We start from the raw sequence: 20,235 nt of genomic DNA, 5'->3' as shown, positions 1-20,235 counted from the left end.
GGAGGGGTGGGGGATGGAAGGGAGGTGGAGGTAGGTGGGTGAGGTGTCGGGATGTGAAGAAGAGGTTTCTCGGTGTTGGAGTCTCAGGGGGAGGGTGTTTGGTTCAAAGGCAGAGTGAGGGCTATAAAGATCTGGAGTTGTACATAATGTCTGATCGACTTATCACTTCATTTAATCCTGTCTCTCCCCTCTCTCTTTCACTTCCTCACTTCCTCTCTCTGTTCCTCCTGCTCTTTCACTCATTCTCTCCCTCTCATACTCTCCTCTCTCTCTCTCTCACTCTCTCTCTCTCTGACCCAGCACGTAGTCCAGTGTGTCTTTGTGGCCATTAAAACCATTGGGAACATAATGATTGTCACAACCCTGCTGCAGTTCATGTTTGCCTGCATTGGGGTCCAGCTGTTTAAGGTCAGTTCATCTTCTAAACCCTCTCACCCCATTTTTCAACTTGCAACCATTAATGTTTCCAGGAGTGTGTGATGGGACAGTGCGGAGGGAGCTTCACTCTGTGTCTGACCCTGGGAGTGTGTGATGGGACGGTGTGGAGAGAGCTTCACTCTGTGTCTGACCCTGGGAGTGTGTGATGGGATGGTGTGGAGGGAGCTTCACTCTGAGTCTGACCCCAGGAGTATGTGATGGGACAGTGCGGAGGGAGATTCACTCTGTGTCTGACCCCGGGAGTGTGTGATGGGACGGTGTGGAGGGAGCTTCACTCTGTGTCTGACCCCGGGAGTGTGTGATGGGACGGTGTGGAGGGAGCTTCACTCTGTGTCTGACCCCGGGAGGGTGCGAAACTTGGGACTTTGCACAGTGCAGCTCAGGAACAGGCCCCTCATCCCACCACGCCTGTGACAAACTAATTAAACCGACGATTGCAGATTAATCTCTTCCCTTTTCCCATCTCCCTCCATTACCTGCACATCCATGCATCTGAGAGCCTCTTAAACAGCTCCATTGTATGTGCCTCCACCACCACCCCTGGTAGCACGTTCCGGGCCTGCTTATCTTCTTTGTACTTGTCTCTCTCACCTTCGATGTATGCCCCCTCGTATTGTGTATTTCAATCCTGAGAAAGAGCCAGCAGACCTCCACTTCACCTTCATTTATATATCCTGTATCAGCTGTCCCCTCGGCCTCTACCACTCCAGTCGAAGCAGCCCAAGTCTGTCCAACCTCTCCCTGCAGCTCACGCCCTCTGATCCAGGCAGCAACCTCTTCTGCCCCCTCCCCACCCTTCCTGTAATGGGGCAATCGAAACAGAAAGTAACCCCCCAGACGCGGCCGAACTGGAGTCTGATGAAGGTGCAGCGTAACTTCCCGACTCTTGAAAATCAGAGTTGGGTTTAATTATCGCGGTGTGCGCCAAGAAATTTGTTGTCTTTGTGGCAGCATTACAATGCAATTCAAAATAATAGAAAAAAACGTGAATTGCAGGAAGTATGTATATATAAAATGGTTAGATAAGTAGTGCTGAGATAGAAATAAAAAGTGGTGAGGTTGTGTTTGTGGGTTCAGAAATCGGAAGGCAGAGGGGAAGAAGCTGTTCCTGAATGGTTGGGTGTGTGTCTTCAGGCTCCTGCACCTCCTCCCTGATGGCAGAGGGGAAGAAGCTGTTCCTGAATGGTTGGGTGTGTATCTTCAGTCTCCTGTACCTCCTCCCTGATGGCAGAGGGGAAGAAGCTGTTCCTGAATGGTTGGGTGTGTATCTTCAGGCTCCTGTACCTCCTCCCTGATGGCAGAGGGGAAGAAGCTGTTCCTGAATCACTGAGTGTGTGTCTTCAGGCTCCTGTACCCCCTCCCTGATGGCAGAGGGGAAGAAGCTGTTCCTGAATGGTTGGGTGTGTGTCTTCAGGCTCCTGTACCCCCTCCCTGATGGCAGCAATGAAAACCTGAGTGATGGGGGTCCTTGGTGATGGATTTTGCCTTTTTGAGGCATCGCTCCTTGAAGATGTCCTGGATACTACGGAGGCCAGTATCCCAGGAGGGAGCTGACAGACTCACGTCCTTCTGCAGGTGGGCGGTAGAGAGCAGCTTAACGTTCTGCGTCGCCGCGCGCTCTGCGAACTCCACTGCGGGAGGCCGGAGGGCTCTACAACGGGCAGTCAAAACTACCCAAAATGCACCAGCCTACCCGCCAACAAGGGCAGACTGTATACATACAGAAAGGTGCCGGAAAAGGGCCAGTAACATCATGAAAGATCCCACCCCCCCCCCCCCAACCCGTTCACGGACTGTTTGCCCCCCCCCCACCAGGGAGGAGGCTCCGTAACATCCACGACGCCAGGACCACCAAACCCAGAATCAGCTACTTTCCCCAAGCAGTAAGGCCGATCAACACCTCCGCCCACCAACTCCACCACTGCTTTATCAGTTCCTGTCTGAGTCACCTTATGTACAGACACTCCTGTCACACAATCAGTCTAGGGATATAAGCTATCGTATGTACAGTATTTATATTTATTGTTTTTTATTACTATTGTGCTCTTCATGTGATTTTTTTTGCACTGCATCGGATCTGTAGTAACAATTATTTCGATCATTACGGACATTTACACTACACGCTAACAGCAAACAGCATTATGAAGGACCCCACGCACCCCTCATACAATCTCTTCTCTCTCCTGCCGTCTGGGAAAGGGCTCCGAAGCATTCGGGCTCTCACGACCAGACTATGTAACAGTTTCTTCCCCCAAGCTATCAGACTCCTCAATACCCAGAGCCTGGACTGACACCTTACTGCCCTATTGTCTTGTTTGTTATTTATTGTAATGCCTGAACTGTTTTGTGCACTTTATGCAGTCCAGTGTAGGTCTGTAGTCCAGTGTAGCTTTCTCTGTGTTGTTTTTTACATAGTTCAGTCTAGATTTTGTACTGTGTCATGTAACACCACAGTCCTGAAAAACATTGTCTCGTTTTTACTGTGGACTGTACCAGCAGTTATGGTCGAAATGACAATAAAAAAAATGACTTGTTCTGCTTTACACTTGAGTGCCGGAAAGGGCATTAAGCAATCCAGAATCTGGAAATCAGTCATCATTATGTGTCATGTTGTACGACGTGGCCTCATGACTATGGTTGTTCTTGGCAAATTTTTCTGCAGAGTTTGTTTGCCATTGCCTTCTGGACAGTGCCTTTACTTGGGGTTTAAGATGGTGGTGGTGAACCTCAGCGGCTTCTGGCTGTTGGCTGATGAAACAAGGGGGACAAGTACTCTGTTAATTGCTCTTCTTCTGCCAAACAATAGTCTGTAGCCTCCCTTTGGACTTGGACGCAATTTAATGTGGCAGAACTGAGGTGATGGGAGGGAGCGAGAGCGAGGGAAACCCAAGGTCTGATCGATTTAAGCGCCATGACGAATCTGAAAGATCGGGCACAGGCCAAATGGAGGCGGCGGGGTCCATGCCCCAGAGCGGACTGGAGTGACTGAAGCCAATGTTCAGACAACGATCTAGGTGCTGGGTCAGAGAGTCAGGGCCTGAGGCGGGGAACGGGCCAGTTCAGATCACTGCCCTGTGCCGTTTATTCGACTCTGCGCCGGATTACGGTTCAAATACGCGATTTGTTGCGATTATTGTTCACATGATTAGTTTTTGTCTCTCCCTGTGCACTGGGTGTTTGACGGTCTTTTGGGTTTCTTTGTCTCATGGCTGCCGGTAAGGAGACGAAAGCATTAATACTGAGCATCACAGACAAAATGCTGGAAGAACTCAGCAGGTCAGAAGTGAATAACCAGTCGACGTTTGGGACTGAGAGTTTTCATTAGGACCGGAGAGGAAAGGGGACGGTAAGAAAATTGGGGGGGGGGGCGTGCAGGAAAGAAAAGAAGCACAAACTGGAGGGTGATAGGTGAAGCCAGGTGGTTGGGGAGGAATACATCATCGAAGTTTCATCGTCGGGCTGAAAAGTCGAGTGTTTATTCCTCTCCGGTCGATGCTGCCCGATCTGCTTACACTTTGTGTGTGCATCTGCCCTGATTTTTCATTCCTAGCCTTGCTAGCACGTGGCGCTGTGGAGGGAGCTTCACTCTGTCTCGTTCCAACTCAGAGTTTGTTGGTGTTTACAGGGTAAATTTTATCGTTGTACGGACGAGGCCAAGCACACGCCAGAGGAGTGCAAGTAAGTGACCTCGCCCCTCACTGGCACTCCTGCTGCACGGTGCCCTCTCCTCAACACCCCTCCCACTGTGCTCCCTCTTCACTCCCTCCCACAGTGCTCCCTCTTCACCACCCCTCCCACAGTGCTCCCTCTTCACCCCCTCCCACAGCACTCCCTCTTAACCCCCTCCCACAGCGCTCCCTCTTCACCACCCCTCCCACAGTGCTCCCTCTTCATCCCCTCCCACAGCACTCCCTCTTAACCCCCTATCACAGCGCTCCCTCCTCACCACCCCTCCCACAGTGCTCCCTCTTAACACCCTCCCACAGCGCTCCCTCTTAACCCCCTCCCACAGCGCTCCCTCCTCACCACCCCTCCCACAGTGCTCCCCCACCACCCCTCCCACAGCGCTCCCTCTTCACCACCCCTCCCACAGTGCTCCCTCTTCATCCCCTCCCACAGCACTCCCTCTTAACCCCCTATCACAGCGCTCCCTCCTCACCACCCCTCCCACAGTGCTCCCTCTTAACACCCTCCCACAGCGCTCCCTCTTAACCCCCTCCCACAGCGCTCCCTCCTCACCACCCCTCCCACAGTGCTCCCCCACCACCCCTCCCACAGCTTCCTCCTCACCATCCCTACCACAGCGTTCCCTCCTCACCCCCTCACAGTTCCCTCCTCTCCTCCCACAGCTCTCCCTCCTCACCATCCCTCTGACAGTGATCCCTCCTCCTCTCCTCCCACAGCTCTCCCTCCTCACCCCCTCCCACAGCGTTCCCTCCTCAGCCCCTCCCACAGTCCAGTGCTCCCTCCTCACCACAATCCCCACCCCTAGGTGTCTAGGGGTCTAGGACTGCCTGCACTCACACCCCCAACTTGTCACCTCGGTTCCCTCAGGGGCACCTTCATTGTGTTCAAGGACGGGGACGTGACTCAGCCCATGGTCCGGCAGCGAGTCTGGCATAACAACGACTTCACCTTCGACAGCGTGCTGGCCGGAATGATGGCCCTCTTCACCGTCTCCACCTTCGAGGGGTGGCCGGCGTAAGTTCGAAACCTCCCCTCCGTCTCCCTCCCCGCCACCCGTCTCCCTTCTGTACAGAAAGGCAGACATGATGTCTCAGCGAGAGTGTGTATACCCCCTCCCCACTCTGCTGTGACCACCACCCTCCCCCTGGGACACCGACTGTCCCCAGTACCGTGCTCATCGATGTCACATCACCAGTCTCATGTACTGTCATCACCAATCCCCCCCTCCCGTCATACCGCCAGTCTCCTGTACCGCGCCATTGACGCCAACGCGGAGGACGTGGGTCCCATCTACAACCACCGGGTGGAGATCTCCATCTTCTTCATCGTCTACATCATCATCATCGCCTTCTTCATGATGAACATCTTCGTGGGCTTCGTCATCATCACCTTCCGCGAGCAGGGAGAGAAGGAATACCAGAACTGCGAGCTCGACAAGAATCAGGTCCGTACCCCCACGCAGGCTTCCGCCCCGCCAGGCATCGTACCCGCGTGCACGGACGTCTCGACACAGCCCGGACGCCTGAGCAGGCTGCAGTCCGAGGGGTGGAGGATGTCAACCATATTACTTCTACCTGAGAGAGAGGGGAGAGGGAGACACATACAGGGTAAACTTCCTTCCACACCGTCCCATCACACACTCCCGGGGTCAGACACAGAGTGAATCTCCCTCCGCACCGTCCCTCCACACACTCCCGGGGTCAGACAGAGAGTGAAGCTCCCTCCACACCGTCCCATCTCACACTCCCGGGGTCAGACACAGAGTGAAGCTCCCTCCACACCGTCCCATCACACACTCCCGGGGTCAGACACAGAGTGAAGCTCCCTCCACACCGTCCCATCACACACTCCCGGGGTCAGACACAGAGTGAAGCTCCCTCCACACCGTCCCATCACACACTCCCGGGGTCAGACACAGAGTGAAACTCCCTCCACACCATCCCATCACTCACTGCCGGGGTCAGACACAGAGTGAAACTCCCTCCACACCGTCCCATCACACACTCCCGGGGTCAGACACAGAGTGAATCTCCCTCCGCACCGTCCCATCACACACTCCCGGGGTCAGACACAGAGTGAAACTCCCTCCGCACCGTCCCATCACACACTCCCGGGGTCAGACACAGAGTGAAGCTCCCTCCACACCGTCCCATCACACACTCCCGGGGTCAGACACAGAGTGAAGCTAGGAGACATGACATGGTGTGTGTGTGTTGATCACAGCTGTCCACCTGACCCACGTCCTCCCCCTCAGCCCCACCACTCCCCAAAGAAAGCAACCCAAGATTGTCCATCCTCTCATTACACCTCACACCCTCCGATCCAGACAGCAAGCTGCTGAACCCGTTTGGAACCCTCTCCAAGGGATCCACACCCTTCCTGTAACGGGGCGACCAGAACCACATGTGATACTGCAGCTGTGACCTGTCCAGACCTTTCTGACTCCACTCTCTGTTGTATGTCCTGTGCCGTGCAGAGGCAGTGTGTGGAATACGCCATGAAGGCACAGCCTCTGCTCCTCTACATCCCGAAGAACCGCTACCAGTACAAGGTGTGGTACATGGTGAACAGTACCGGCTTCGAGTACATCATGTTTGTCCTCATCCTGCTCAACACCATCACCCTGGCTATGCAGGTATGGACACGGGTCTCCCCCCTGTCCCATCACTCCCACTCTCCCCCAGTTTACCTCAAACTCCCCCTTTCTCCTCTCTCCCTTCCCCCTTTCCCTCCACATTCTCCCTTTCTCCTCACTTACCCTCCTCGTTCCCCACTTTCTCCCCTCCCCCTCCTCACTCTCCCTCCTCATTCCCATTCTCCCTCCTCACTCCCGTTCTCACTTGTCACTCTCCCTTTCTCCTCTCCTTCATCATTTCATGTTTCTCCCCTCTTCCTCCTCACTTTCCCTGTCTACCCTTCCCCCTTTCTCCCTACCCGCCCTTTCTCCTCACTCCTTTCTCACTCTCCCTCCTCTCTCCCCCTCCTCTCTCCCCTTGCCTCGCTCCTGCTCTCTACACTCCTCTATCCCTCTCGCTAATCCTGTCTCCCCCCTCCCCTCCTCGCAGCACCACTCACCTCCCTCTCTCCCCCTCTCTTTGCCCCATCCCCTAGGGTGAATGGGGAGAGAATAAGGGGTGGTGGGGTGAGAGTGACACAGAGGGTGGGGAAAAGAAGCCTTGTCCTCCATCCACCAGCAAATCTCTCCCCTACCCCTCCCTCACCTCCTCTACAATTCTCCTTGTCGCACTCCCCCTGATCTTCCCTGACCCAAAGTGGGCCCTGGACTGGGTAATGTTGCCTGCCGTTTTGTCCCACTTCCAGCACTACGAGCAGTCCGACCCGTTTAACTACGCCATGGACATCTTAAACATGGTCTTCACTGGCCTCTTCACCGTGGAGATGTTGCTGAAGATCATCGCCTTCAAGCCCAGGGTGAGGCTCTCCCCGTCGGGGGGGGGGGGGGGGGTCACACAGACGGGGAAAGGTGTAGGGGAGGGGTTGGGTTTGGGGATTACAGAGACGGGGAGGGTTGTAGGCGAAGAAGAGGATTACAGAATTGGGGAGCGTTGCAGGATAGGGAGGAAAACATAGAGACGGGGAGGGGTTGAGTTAGGGAATTACAGAAATGGGGAGGATTATAGGATAGGAGAGGGTCACAGAGACACAGAGAGGGGTGTAGGGGAGGGAGGGGCTCAGCGATGGGGAGAGGTGGAGGGAGGGAAGGATTCTGACAGTCCATCATTGGTTGAGAATAACTTGCTCTCTCTCTCTCTAATTTATTTTGCCTCTGCCCTTCTCGGAATGGTGTCTCACCCCTCCCTCTCCAACTACATTTCTGCTCTCCAACCTTATTCTTTCCTCTCTCCCTCCCGCCCTCGTCCCCCCTCTCCCTGAACTCAGCATTACTTTGTTGATGCCTGGAACACCTTTGACGCCTTGATCGTGGTGGGAAGTGTCGTAGATATCGCAGTTACTGAGATCAATGTGAGTGTCCAGGATCAGATCCCAGCCTGTAACCCATTCCCGGGGATCTGTTATTCTATATATAAACCCCCTGAACCCCAGGATCAGATCCCAGCCTGTAACCCATTCCCGGGGATCTGTTATCCTCTATATAGACCCCCTGAACCCCTGGATTAGATCCCAGCCTGTAACCCATTCCCAGGGATCTGTTATTCTATATATAAACCCCCTGAACCCCAGGATCAGATCCCAGCCTGTAACCCATTCCCGGGGATCTGTTATTCTATATATAAACCCCCTGAACCCCAGGATCAGATCCCAGCCTGTACCCCAGTCCCAGAATCTGTTATCCTCTATATAAACCATCCTGAACCCCAGGATCAGATCCCAGCCTGTACCCCAGTCCCAGAATCTGTTATTCTATATATAAACCTCCTGAACCCCAGGATCAGATCCCAGTCTGTAACCCATTCCCGGGGATCTGTTATCCTCTATATAAATCCCCTGAACCCCAGGATCAGATTCCAGCCTGTACCCCAATCCCAGGGATCTGTTATCCTCTATATAAACCCCCTGAACCCCAGGATCAGATCCCAGCCTGTACCCCAATCCCAGGGATCTGTTATCCTCTATATAAACCCCCTGAACCCCAGGATCAGATCCCAGCCTGTACCCCAGTCCCAGAATCTGTTATCCTCTATATAAACCCCCTGAACCCCAGGATCAGATCCCAGCCTGTACCCCAGTCCCAGAATCTGTTATCCTCTATATAAACCATCCTGAACCCCAGGATCAGATCCCAGCCTGTACCCCAGTCCCAGAATCTGTTATTCTATATATAAACCTCCTGAACCCCAGGATCAGATCCCAGTCTGTACCCCAATCCCGGGGATCTGTTATCCTCTGTATAAACCCCCTGAACCCCAGGATCAGATCCCAGCCTGTACCCCAATCCCGGGGATCTGTTATCCTCTATATAAACCTCCTGAACCCCAGGATCAGATCCCAGCCTGTACCCCACTCCCAGGGATCTGTTATTCTATATATTAACCCCCTGAATCTCTGGATGAGATCCCAGTCTGTAACCCACTCCCAGGGATCTGTTATTCCATATATCAATCCCCTGAATCTCTGGATGAGATCCCAGTCTGTAACCCACTCCCAGGATTCTGTTATCCTATATATAACCCCCCCACCCCCCGAACCCCTGGATCAGATCTGGTCTGTAACCTTCTCACCTGGTGTGTGTTCACTGTTTAATCTGCCGCTGTGAACTTCGTACTGACGTCGTGTCGTGCTAAATTCCACCGTGTTCGTCTCTCACCACCATCGTCGTGACACATGCATCATCCGCGGAATCACCTGTTGTCTTCCATCGTCTTCCTCCTCCAGAACGGCGGGCACCTCGGGGAGGTAAACCTCGCGCCCGGCGCTTTCCTAGACCCTCTGAGTCACCCCATGGGATACCCCGTTGTCGTGTTCAGTAATTGGGATTGATTACCGTCACCCCCCCGCCCCTGTTGGAGTGGAGTCCCGTTGGCCATTGTGGGTGTGTTCATACAGCAGGATACCGCGACGGGAATCTGCAGTGTGTTTCTTGCCATTGTTGGCTGTGGGGTTCTCAGTGGGTGGGGGCTGTTCTCCCCCTCTCCACCCCCGGCATCCCGATTCAATTTGGCCGATCCCGGACCGGTGTCTAAGTGGAGAATCAGAGGGTGACGCTCCCACTTTACTTCCCCTCCCACGGTGTGGAGCCCCATCCTACCGCACGATGCTCCTGGCTTGCTACACCTCCCACAGTTCCCTCTCTTTACACCCCTCCCGCAGCATGATCCTCAACGCCCCTCCCATCGCCTCACCGCCTCGCCCACGGCACAGTGCTCCCTCTTCACCACCTCCCCAGTAGCACAGCACTCCCTCCTCTCCACCTCTGCCCCCACGTGCAGTTCCACCCCTCCATCCCCTCCCCACTACTCCTCCCGAGGCGCAGCGCTCCCTCGGAACCAGCGTAAGGGGTTCCAGACGTGGTATGTAACTGACGTCTGGACCGGGAACCCTTCTAATCGCAAACCCAACTCCACCCCCTCCCCCTCCCCACCCTGACCTTTGTCCTTTCCCTACCCAGAGTTCGGAGGACAGTTCGCGCATCTCTATCACCTTCTTCCGCCTCTTCCGGGTGATGCGACTGGTTAAGCTTCTCAGCAAGGGCGAAGGGATCCGCACCCTCCTCTGGACCTTCATCAAGTCCTTCCAGGTCAGAGTTCAACTGAGTGTTTCCCCCTCCCGATCCAGGGAGTGTGTGATGGGACGGTGTGGAGGGAGTTTCACTTTGTGTCTGACCCAGGGAGTGTGTGATGGGACTGTGTGGAGGGAGTTTCACTTTTTGTCTGACCCCAGGAGTGTGTGATGGGACGGTGTGGAGGGAGCTTCACTCTGTGTCTGACCCCGGGAGTGCGTGATGGGACGGTGTGGAGGGAGCTTCCCTCTGTGTCTGACCCCACGAGTGTGTGATGGGACGGTGTGGAGGGAGCTTCACTCTGTGTCTGACCCCGGGAGTGTGTGATGGGATGGTGTGGAGGGAGCTTCACTCTGTGTCTGACCCCTTTTTTTTATATTACAAAATCCTTTATTACAAATTTCGGTGCTATACAATATATACAAAACAGTGGCAAACACAATTACTGAACTACAAATAGACAATAGACATTACACCAGAATGTTGCCATCCCTATCTACGATGGCATTTACACCCAGCGGAGCCCAACGGTCTCGAAACTCCTCCAAGGCCGCTGTGGACTGCACGTGTTCCTTTTCAATAGTTACCCGGGCACGAACATACCCCCTAAACATTGCCAGGCAGTCTGCCCAGGGAGATCCTCCCGCCACCCGTTTCCAAGACCCACGGATGGCGGATTTCGCCAGCCCTAGGAGCAAGTTGACTAGGACATCCTCATCCCTCCATGCCCCCTTCCTTACTGGATGACTATATATAAACAGGGTGGGACTAAAATGCAGCCAGAAGGCGAGAAGCAGCCCACGCAAATATGCAAAAAGAGGCTTCAGCCTCACACACTCCATGTACATGTGGTACACAGTCTCCTCCAGCCCGCAGAAGTGGCATGTGGGTGGGAAGTCCATGTACAAACTGAAAAACTTATTGCAGGGCACTGCCCTATGCAGTACCTTCCAGCCGAGATCCCCCAGGTGCATGGGAAGAACCCCGGCATAAAGGGACTTCCAGTGGGGACCCTCCTCATCTCCGGGTGGAAGGATCGACCGCCATGGCGTGTCGGGACGGTGTACAAGGGCAAGGAAGTGGAGGATGTGGAGTAGCAGCCCATACAGATACCTCCTACTTGCATCCCTGAATGGGACTGTGGGTATCGATGAGAGACGGCTCAAGTTGTGTGGACACGGCTCCCGGAGAAGATTGCGGGGTCTGGGCCCGACCTGCAGCTTGGCCTGAGTCGGTCCACACAACTGAGCCGCACCGACAGCCACTGAGGTAGGGCAAGGGCCGGCCAGGACCCCGCCCTCCGCCTGAGGAGGGGATTCCCGGCCTGAGGCGACCATGTTCCAGACTCTCAGTAGGTCCTGATAGAAGCCGGGCAGACTCCGCAAAGCAGTACGGCTGACACCCGCCGGTGGTAGCCGCATGTCTTCATGAAGACAGCAGCCCCTCCGGAGGAAGAAAGTCGCCAACACGTGCCACCTGGGAGGGTGCTCGGCGTACAGGAATCTCTGCAGAGTCCTGAGGCGGAGAGCCGCCAGCTGCATTCGGACGCACACCAGCGACTGTCCGCCCTCTCCCACTGGGAGACTCAAGACCACTGCAGAGACCCAGTGTTTCCTGTTGCCCCAGAAGAAGTCCACTAATTTCCTCTGCAGTCTTGCAACAAACGGGGCAGGAGGGGCCAAGGTGACCATCCGATACCACAACATGGAGGCCACCAGCTGGTTTATGACCACCACCCTGCCTCGATAGGAAAGCACCCTGAGAAGGCCTGACCAGCGCCCCAGCCGGGCCATGACTTTCATCTCCAGGTCCTGCCAGTTCGCCAGCCAGGTCTCCCCAGAAGGACTCAGGAAGACTCCCAGATAGAGGAGACGCCTAGTACTCTACTCAAAAGCTCTCATCTCCTCCGGCAGGGAGTCCACCTGCCACTGACCCACTAAGAGTCCGGAACATTTCGCCCAGTTGATCCTGGCGGAGGATGCCGCCGAGAAAACATCTTGGCACTCGCGCATCCTCCGCAGGTCATTGGGATCTGTCATCATGAGGAGTACATCATCGGCGTAGGCCGAGAGGACGACCTCCATGTCCGGTTCATGCAGAACCAGACCTGTCAGCCTTCGCCGTAGGAGGCTCAGGAATGGCTCGACACAGATCGCATACAATTGACCGGACATGGGGCATCCCTGACGTACTCCTCTCCTGAAGGGAATGGGTGCTGCCAGTGATCCATTGACCTTAACAAGGCACTCTGCGGCAGAGTAGAGGAGCCGAACTCGGGCCACAAAGTGTGGTCCGAGCCCAAAGGCCTGCAGAGTGCCCACCAGGAAACTGTGGTCTACCCGGTCAAACGCCTTCTCCTAGTCAAGAGAAAGAAACGTTGCCGGGGACCCAGTCTCCTGGTGCAGGTGGATCAGGTCCCATACTAGGTGGACATTGTCCTGGATGGAGCGGCCTGGGACTGTGTAAGATTGGTCAGGATGAATCACCTGTCTCAGTACTGAACCAAGACGGTTGGCCATTGCCCGGGCGAAGATCTTGTAGTCCGCGCACAAGAGGGAGACCGGGCGCCAGTTCTTTAGCAGGCAAAGGTCTCCCTTCTTGGGCAGCAGGACCACGACAGCTCTCTGCCATGAGAGGGGCAATTCCCCGGTGGCTAGGCTCTCCCCTAGAACAAGGCCGTAATCGACCCCCAGGACATCCCAAAAAGCCTGATAAAACTCCACACTCAGACCATCTAAGCCAGGGGATTTACCCCTCCGGAGTTGCCGAAGGGCAGCAGACAGCTCCTCCCCAGTCAGGGAGGCGTCCAGACGCGCTGCGTCATCAGGGCTGACCTTTGGCAAATCTTCCCAGACCTCACTGCACGCCCCCGCATTTGACGGATCCGGTGAGAATAAGGACCGATAGAAAGTGCGGACTTCTTCGGTAATTTCGTCAGGATCCGTGATGGAGGAGCCATCAGCAGCCAATAGCTCCACCAGCTGCTTTTGAACTCCCCGCCACTTCTCCAACGAGTAGAAGGGTGAGCCGCGGTCCAAATCTTGCAGCATTTGGATCCGCGACGTCACATACGCACCTCGGGACTGCTGAAGCTGCAGATTCCTGAGTGCGTCCTTCTTCTCCTGGTATTCCTGCCACGTTTGATGGTCTCCACCGGTCGGACCAAGATGGGACTCTAGGTCAAGCAATGCTCTCTCAAGTCGCTCAATCTCAGAGTCCCGCCTCTTCGTTGACCCCCTAGTGTACTCCCGACATAAAAACCGTATGTGGGCCTTGCCCACATCCCACCACAGCCGTAGGGAGCCAAACTCTCTCAGTCTCCCTCTCCAGGTGGCCCAGAACGCTCGGAATGAATCCCGGAATCGGCTGTCCTCCAGCAGCCGGTTGTTAAAGTGCCAATACCCGGATCCCACCCGAGGGTGCAGAGGAGTAAATTCCATCCACACAAGGTGATGATCCGAGCACGACACCGGCCGCATGGAGGACGCCGACACGCGAGAGACATAAGCCCGAGAGATATACAGGCGGTCTATCCGGGAACCCCCCTCTCTAGATCTTCTGGAGAAGGCGCTAGAGTCAGGGTGAAGATTCCGCCAGCTGTCCACCAAGTCAAAGGAGCCGACTAGCTCCTTTAACTTTTTCGCTGATGCCGGGTCGCGTTGGAGGCCCGAGCGGTCCTCCACCTCGAGGGTACAGTTGAAGTCTCCCCCGAGGATGACGCAGTCCCCCGGGTCGATGGCACTCAGCAAGGTGGACAGCTGACAGAATAGGCGCGTCTGCATCACCCCGCGCCTCGGAGCGTACACGTTGATAAAATGTAACGGTACACCATCCAAGCGCACAGCCAGGTGGAGCAGACGGCCGGACACAACATCTTGGATTCCTACGATTTCTGGCCGGAAGGTTGGGGCCAACAGGATCGCCACCCCGCTAGAGTTGGAGCTAAGGTGACTCATGTAGACCCCGCCCTGCCACTCCAGGAGCCAAGCGGACTCGTCCCCCGGGGTGGTATGGGTTCCCTGAGGACTGAGAGATTGTTATACCTGCGGAGAGAGCCCCTGCTACCGTTTACGTTGAGACTAGCTATGGTAAGCTTCATGTCGGGAGCACACTGGGCCTCAGCACCAGTCCCCTTCCCACTGAGAGCGATGGCGCCCTCAGCCGCACTCTCCTGAAGAAAACCGAGAATATCCTTTGCTTTCCGGGCCCGACTGCTACCATCGCTACCCTGTGACCCACCGTCTCCCGAAGGAGCAAGGCTGCTTTTCATCCTGATGTCCCGCACCAGGTCATCCAGGAAGGATTTCAGCTGCCGACTGTCATTCCCTGACACAGCATTCCTCTTCCCCTTCCCCTTCCATCTGAGGATGACCCTCAGGGACTTCACCAGCCTCGGCATGCTAGGCCAGCGAAGCGAGGCTAGTTTAGGCCGATGCTTTGCACCCACGGAGGAGTGAATAAACTCTCTGATCTCCTCCACAGGTATCAATGGGGACTTCTCTGGAGGGGTGAGGATGTCCATTGTCTCGCTGTCAAGTGAATCCCCCTCCAACCCCTCACTGCAGACAGATCCCCCACCGTCCTCCTCAGGTGGTGTATAAGGTGGCTGCCCCTGTAACCTACACTGCACAGTGGGTACCTCCCCTATACCTTCCCGCTCCACCGTCGCAGCAGTCTTACCCACAGTTGCAACGATGGAGGGAAAATCCCAAGGGACTCCCTGCAGGCCATTAGTTGATGGGGTCGGCATGCAGGTTACATCACCCTTCCCAGGAGACAGGCATGAAGGGGACCCCAGCAGCTCTGGCCCAATGGATTCACTGGCAGCCTGATGCTGACTGTGAGAGAGCCTGGTCTCCTCTCCACCTGTACTACTTAATACATTTGCCTCCAGGGAGGCGCTGACTGCTAAGTCCTGGGTGGAGGGCTCCAGGTCTGTTTTAGGCGTGCAAACAGGCCCAGCACTAGCTTCATGCACAACCACACCACCCACCCCAGGACTGGTGTCTACATCTGAGGATTCAGGGTTAGACACAACTCCCACCCGGATCCCCACCCCTTTCTGGGACTCCCCCTCATCTGCATTCTCTGCCCTCTTGGGGGAACAATCCCATCTCCTCTTCAAGCCTGAGGAGCACACAGGTGCGGAATTCACCGACAGCGCGGTACTCTCCGCTCCTATCGCCCCGTCCAACCGTACGCTTCCCCGAGCCTCCCTCTCCACCTCAGGGCAAATGGGCGTGAGCTCTGCGGTCTCGGGGGTCGACTTCTTCACGTGTTTCGACTTCTTCCTCGCTTTCTTGCCCCGCCCGGACTCCACCCCGTCCCTCGCCTGAACCTCCCCACACGTAGCCCCAGGATCACCCGCCTGAACCACAGGGGTAGGAGCAGACGTAGGAATACGGGCAGGGTTAGAGACAGGGTCAGGGGCAGGAGCAGGGGTCGGCACAGGTGTTGGAGCAGGGATGGGATCAGGGGCAGAGGTAGCTGGGGCACAAGTTCCTGAAGTGGACTCCCTGGGTTTTCGGGTGCTAGGACAGTCCCTCCGAAAGTGCCCCACCTCCCCGCACGCATGGCACCGTGGGCGCTCAAGAGCTCCAATACACCTGATAATCTACCCCCTCGTGCCGGACAGTGAACCGGCCCTCAACTTCATCCTCCCTTTCCAGTTTCATGAATACCTGTTGCTGGAAAGAGATTACGGTATGGAGGGTGCGTCTCTTAAATTTGTGCCTGATGGCAGTTATCTCTGACCGTACTTGCCCCAAGCGGGCCAATGCGGGAAGCAGGTCCTCGTTGGGGATGAAAGGCTGTACGTGGCCGAGGACGATGCGTTGTGTGGGAGCTGTCACTAGCTCCATCTGTAAAAAGATGTTCTCCACTGTGATCCCTCTACTGAGGGCCCGATGCACCAACTCATCATTCCTCAGATAAAACACCGCCTTCCCGAACTCCTTCTCAGCGGCCAAAACACCATCTCTCCCCAACAAGTCCTCCATGGCCTCCGCGCACTTTTCCAGGGTAGTTCCAGTTCGCAAAATACATTGCACCCCGCGTTCAACTTTCACCGTCCGAAACAGGGCGTTGTCCGAGGCCGGAGAGGCAGCCGCCTTTGCATAACTCCCCGAAGGCCTGCGACTCCCCGCAGACCGGTCCGGCATGTTACTTGTGTGTCCGAATCGAGAATGATACGGTGGTGCTGGTTATAAAGTCTCGGAGTGAGTTGAGTAACTGGCGGGAAAAGTTTGTACTCGACAGCACCTTGCTGGCCCAATGCCAGAAATTCCAACGCCAGGAAAGGCTCCGTTAGTCCCGCCGAACTTCCAGGCCGTGAGAGGTCGAGACGTCTCAAACGACGGTTCGGCTCCAACACCGAACGAGAATCCCGACGATAGAGATGGAAGGAGGTTGTCCCGATGTCAGTGGGGGAACAACGGCGTTTGCCTCCGGTTTTGGGAGCGAAAACGCTTCCTGGCGAGTTGTCAGCGGCCACAGCCGGGTGCTACGCAGTTCACAGCCGTCAACGAACCCCGTCCAAACTGGCAGAAAAACTCCAAACGAAGTTTCCACTCTAAACCAGCCGCTCACTTAGAAGTTCAAGGGACATTGGAAACCAATTTCCAAGCAATTTTCCCCGATTTCTCCCAGCGCAATCAGAACAGCTCCACTCTGTGTCTGACCCCGGGAGTGTGTGATGGGACTGTGTGGAGGGAGCTCCACTCTGTGTCTGACCCCGGGTGTGTGTGATGGGACGGTGTGGAGGGAGTTTCACTCTGTGTCTGACCCCGGGAGTGTGTGATGGGACGGTGTGGAGGGAGCTCCACTCTGTGTCTGACCCCGGGAGTGTGTGATGGGACGGTGTGGGGGGGAGCTTCACTCTGTGTCTGACCCCGGGAGTGTGTGATGGGACGGTGTGGAGGGAGATTCACTCTGTGTCTGACCCCGGGAGTGTGTGATGGGACGGTGTGGAGGGAGCTTCACTCTGTGTCTGACCCCGGGAGTGTGTGATGGGACGGTGTGGAGGGAGCTTCACTCTGTGTCTGGCCCCGGGAGTGTGTGATGGGACGGGGTGGAGGGAGCTTCACTCTGTGTCTGACCCCGGGAGTGTGTGATGGGACAGTGTGGAGGGAGCTTCAGTCTGTGTCTGACCCCGGGAGTGTGCGATGAGACGGTGTGGAGGGAGTATCACTCTGTGTCTGACCCCGGGAGTGTGTGATGGGACTGTGTGGAGGGGGTTTCACTCTGTGTCTGACCCCGGGAGCGTGTGATAGGATAGTTGTTGTGATGGAGGTGCTCAGAGATTGTGCGATATTTAGAGAAAGGAGGGAGGGAGATAGATAGAAAACATCACAGAGAGTGAGAGAGGAGATGGAAACGGGGAGTGCATTTTCCTCATTTGGTTCACCTGGGCTTCAGATCCTGGCTCTCTATTCCGAATGCAGCCATGGGAAGATATTCCCGGTCAGTCTAAGGGAAATGTTCGAGTTTGTGCACCTAACCATTTTGAAGAAATGCAACAGCCCCTCCTCACTCCCCACTCACTGCCGGGAATCACTAACTCATAAACATGAAGAGTTGAGGAGTAGCGTTTGGACTGGGTTTGGAATCCTGACATCATATATTGGGAGTGTACTGAGATTTATTTACTTAATGATGCATCACAGAGTAGCTGTCCCAGTGACCCCCACCCCCGACAATCCCAGTTTAATCACCGGACAATTTGCAATGTTCATCTAACCTGCCTGGTACTGTGGTAGGAAACCAGAGTGCCCGGGGAAAACCCAGACACACCCCTCGGAGACGTACAGAAATTCCTTACAGAACAGCCCACCCCACTCCACTCAGAAACTACACACCCTCTGGCCTCGTCGGATCCAGAGAGGGTCTGATGCACCCTCAGACTCACACCAGCTCTTGTGTGCGGGCAATGAGTTCAGCCTGCGAGGTGATGGGAATATGGGAGGGAACGAAATGATATCACAAGCTTGATGGGTCAAAGGGCCTGCCTTTACCCTGAATGATTCTGTGTTAGTGAAAATCTCTCAACCTCTCTATTCATCTCCCCTCTCCACCCTCCGCTCCCCCTCTCCTTCTCACACTCCATCTTCCCCCTCCCCTCCCCTCTCTTCCCCTCCTCCTTTGTTCTTCTCCTCCCATCCTCTCCTCCTCTTTCTCTTCCTGTTCTCCATCCCTCCTCTCTCCTATCTCTTTCACTCACCCTCCCTCCCCTTCCTCTCTATCAATCTTCATTAGTCCCTTGTTCCTTCCCCAACCCCCCCCACTCTTTCTCCCACAACAATCATGCTGACTCTCACTGCCTCCCCCCGTCCCTCTCCCTCTATACACCTCTCTCCCCTCGCCCTGTGAACCCTACCCTGTCTCCCCCCCCTCCCGCTACAGGCCCTCCCGTATGTCGCTCTGTTAATCGCCATGATTTTCTTCATCTACGCAGTGATCGGAATGCAGGTAAATTGCGAAGAGCGTTCGCCAGGCTGTGGGGGGGGCAGTGAGGGGGGAGTGACACTGTGGGGGGCGGTGAGGGGGGAGTGTCACTGTGGGGGGGCAGTGACGGGGGAGTGACACTGTGGGGGGGCGGTGAGGGGGGAGTGTCACTGTGGAGGGGGCGGTGAGGGGGGAGTGACACTGTGGGGGGCGGTGAGGGGGGAGTGTCACACTGCGGTGGGGCGGTGAGGAGGGAGTGTCACACTGCGGGGGGCGGTGAGGAGGGAGTACCACACTGCGGTGGGGCGGTGAGGGGGGAGTGTCACACTGTGGGGGGCGGTGAGGAGGGAGTGTCACACTGGAGGGGCGGTGAGGAGGGAGTACCACACTGCGGTGGGGCGGTGAGGGGGGAGTGTCACACTGCGGGGGGCGGTGAGGAGGGAGTGTCACACTGTGGGGGGCGGTGAGGAGGGAGTGTCACACTGGAGGGGCGGTGAGGGGGGAGTGTCACACTGTGGAGGGGCGGTGAGGGGGGAGTGTCACACTGTGGAGGGGCGGTGAGGAGGGAGCGTCACACTGCGGAGAGTAGCGGTGAGGAGGGAGTGTCACACTGTGAAGGGGCGGTGAGGGGGGAGTGTCACTGTGGAGGGGCGGTGAGGAGGGAGTGTCACACTGCGGGGGGGCGGTGAGGAGGGAGTGTCACACTGTGGGAGGCAGTGAGGAGGGTCACACTGCGGGGGGGGCGGTGAGGAGGGAGTGTCACTGCGGGGGGGGCGGTGAGGAGGGAGTGTCACACTGTGGGAGGCAGTGAGGAGGGTCACACTGTGGGGGGCGGTGAGGAGGGAGTGTCACACTGCGGGGGCAGTGAGGGGGGAGTGTCACACTGCGGGGGGCGGTGAGGAGGGAGTGTCACACCGCGAGGGGCGGTGAGGAGGGAGTGTCACACTGTGGAGGGGCGGTGAGGAGGGAGTGTCACACTGCGGGGGGGCGGTGAGGAGGGAGTGTCACACTGTGGAGGGGCGGTGAGGAGGGAGTGTCACAATGCGGGGGGGGCGGTGAGGAGGGAGTGTCACACTGTGGGAGGCAGTGAGGAGGGTCACACTGTGGGGGGCGGTGAGGAGGGAGTGTCACACTGCGGGGGCAGTGAGGGGGGAGTGTCACACTGCGGGGGGCGGTGAGGAGGGAGTGTCACACCGCGAGGGGCGGTGAGGAGGGAGTGTCACACTGTGGAGGGGCGGTGAGGAGGGAGTGTCACACTGCGGGGGGGCGGTGAGGAGGGAGTGTCACACTGTGGAGGGGCGGTGAGGAGGGAGTGTCACAATGCGGGGGGGGCGGTGAGGAGGGAGTGTCACACTGTGGGGGGGCGGTGAGGAGGGAGTGTCAAACTGTGGAGGGGCGGTGAGGAGTGTCACACTGCGGGGGGGCTGTGAGGAGGGAGTGTCACACTGTGGAGGGGCGGTGAGGAGGGA

The 20,235-nt window shown here is 56.4% G+C and overlaps 1 protein-coding gene across 1 annotated transcript in view; it reads left to right on the top strand.

The window, feature by feature from the left end:
* The window catches only part of LOC132380560 (voltage-dependent L-type calcium channel subunit alpha-1F-like), a 113,400-nt gene that overhangs the window by 64,394 nt on the left and 28,771 nt on the right, over positions 1-20,235 (top strand). Inside the window, 10 exon segments of the mRNA XM_059949459.1 lie at positions 210-408; positions 4,064-4,116; positions 4,993-5,139; positions 5,368-5,569; positions 6,602-6,760; positions 7,447-7,557; positions 8,026-8,109; positions 9,481-9,501; positions 10,214-10,342; positions 18,725-18,790. Coding sequence (XP_059805442.1) covers positions 210-408; positions 4,064-4,116; positions 4,993-5,139; positions 5,368-5,569; positions 6,602-6,760; positions 7,447-7,557; positions 8,026-8,109; positions 9,481-9,501; positions 10,214-10,342; positions 18,725-18,790 — 1,171 coding nt within the window.

This window comes from Hypanus sabinus, chromosome 24 (genome assembly GCF_030144855.1).
Source record: "Hypanus sabinus isolate sHypSab1 chromosome 24, sHypSab1.hap1, whole genome shotgun sequence".
In the NCBI taxonomy this organism is placed as follows: Eukaryota; Metazoa; Chordata; class Chondrichthyes; order Myliobatiformes; family Dasyatidae; genus Hypanus; species Hypanus sabinus.
This window is presented reverse-complemented; position numbering and strand designations above follow the sequence as displayed.